General features: G+C 40.7%; 1 protein-coding gene across 1 annotated transcript; it reads left to right on the plus strand.

Moving 5' to 3' along the window:
* Window positions 1-486: 486 nt before the first annotated feature.
* LOC110112863 lies at window positions 487-1,247 on the plus strand. The gene has a single exon (XM_020845241.2). It carries the CDS (start codon window positions 698-700, stop codon window positions 1,007-1,009), a length of 312 nt encoding a protein of 103 aa, XP_020700900.1. The 5' UTR covers window positions 487-697; the 3' UTR covers window positions 1,010-1,247.
* The last annotated feature ends 665 nt before the right edge of the window (window positions 1,248-1,912 follow it).

Here is a 1,912-nt window from a genome sequence, read left to right on the forward strand (position 1 = left end):
CCTTACACCGAACCAAATAAAAGTTCCTATAAACGGTTGATCTTTTACATAAATAAAAAGCTAAATACAGCTAAACGTTCCGTCCAAACACTAATACACGTGGCCTATAATCAGCCCTTAATCAAGAGAGCGCATTATGATCCAGTGAACCCACAACCGTCCAGATATTTTCTTAATATTTCCATATGAGCAACAAATGGCCCTAAATATCTCCTCTTATTACGCCCCTGCCATCCACAGAAACTCCAACAATTGCACGGTTGTGATTAAACCATCATAATACTTTTGTATCGGATTCCAAACCCTAATCTCCACTAACTCCTCCCGTCACATTCCTGAGGCGTAATCCAACCCCAATAATCACCCCAAAATCCTTCTAAATTACAGCAGAAACTAATGGCATTCTCGATATAAATTATAAAAACAAGGCCAATTCTAGAACAAACGACTATAAATAGCCTTACCTATCCATTTTTCCCCGTTCTTCGACTTTTTCATCACTTTCTCGCCCTCTCCTCCCTCTCTCTGAAATCTGGTCACCGGCTCCAATCTCCGGCCATCTTCCCGGCGAACCCGCCGGACTCCGGCCATCTCCGATCTCTCAAAATTTTATTTTCTGTTTGACCATTTTACCCTTGACCTTTTTATTTCCGTTTTGCCGATTTTGCCCTCCTGCTGACGTGGCGAAAACACCGCGATGTATAGCCATAGCCACGCGACGAAGAAGCGCAAGGAGCGAGACGGCGGCCTCGACGCGCCGATAGAGCCGAGCTTTGTGGCGGCTGCGCCGGCTGGCAACCGGCTCCTAGCTGGATACCTGGCCCACGAGTTTCTCACAAGCGGAACTCTGTTCGGACAGATGTGGGACCCGGCACGGTCCGTTCAACCGGTTCGCAAGCCTGAACCGGTCATGGCTTATGCGGATGTGGCGGTTCTCCTTAAGGGTAATGGGGCCCACATACCCGGGGTCGTCAATCCCACCCAACTTGCTCGATGGCTGCAGAGTTGAGGGAGCTTATCCTGCTCCGGACGGACATCGTAACGGAGGTAAGGGAAACGTGGCACCGTGTCATTAGTCGGTATTGTTCCGTTCTCTGCGTGAGTGAGGTGGTAAGCGCATGAAGTAGTTGTGAAGAAGAAAGATTACGAGAGGAAAATAACTATGAATTTTACTTTTATATTTTCTGTATTTCCTTTGTTAAGCTTTCAAACGAATTTGTTCGTCTATATTGGTTTATTTTCTTCTTCTTTTGATCTTTTTGAGTTTTATTTTCTTAAACGATAATTTATTTGAAATGATTAAAAAAATATATAATTTTTATATAAATATATGTGATGCTCCTCTTATAGTAGATCAATGTTAACCTTTGTGCAGTTTTGGTTGATCAAATCATTTCGAGGATTTGAATTGGGTTCAAGGAGCCACTCAAAGGCTTCGTTTGGAACGGATTTCTTACTGCTTCTTAATGCAGCTTTTTAGTAAAAAAAATTTAAGTTTTGTACTAGAAAGTCGCTTTAAGAGGTAGGAAGAACACCATCCCAAACAAAGCCAAAGTCTTCAGTCACTTAGAACTACATCTTAGATAAGATGATTGTAGAGTCAGTTCTAATTAAACCTTCAATATTAAGCTATTAAACTCATAGAGAGTCGGTTGGGACAGCATTTTTACTGCTTTCTAAAACGATTTTCTAATATAAAAATTTTATAATTCAAAAATTTTTTGTATTAGAAAACTATTTTAGAAAGTAACAAAAGAAAGTTGTCTCAAATGAAACATTAGTCAGAGATTATTCGCTCGAATGTAATATGATTAACTTACAATCGAGTGGGAATTCTCCTTTGAAGAACTCGTTAAGAGTATTTGCCCTCAATTTGATACTCAAAGTTTCACAATTTAGCACTTGACTACTA

This window comes from Dendrobium catenatum, unplaced genomic scaffold, assembly GCF_001605985.2.
Source record: "Dendrobium catenatum unplaced genomic scaffold, ASM160598v2 original_scaffold_27042, whole genome shotgun sequence".
Lineage (NCBI taxonomy): Eukaryota > Viridiplantae > Streptophyta > Magnoliopsida > Asparagales > Orchidaceae > Dendrobium > Dendrobium catenatum.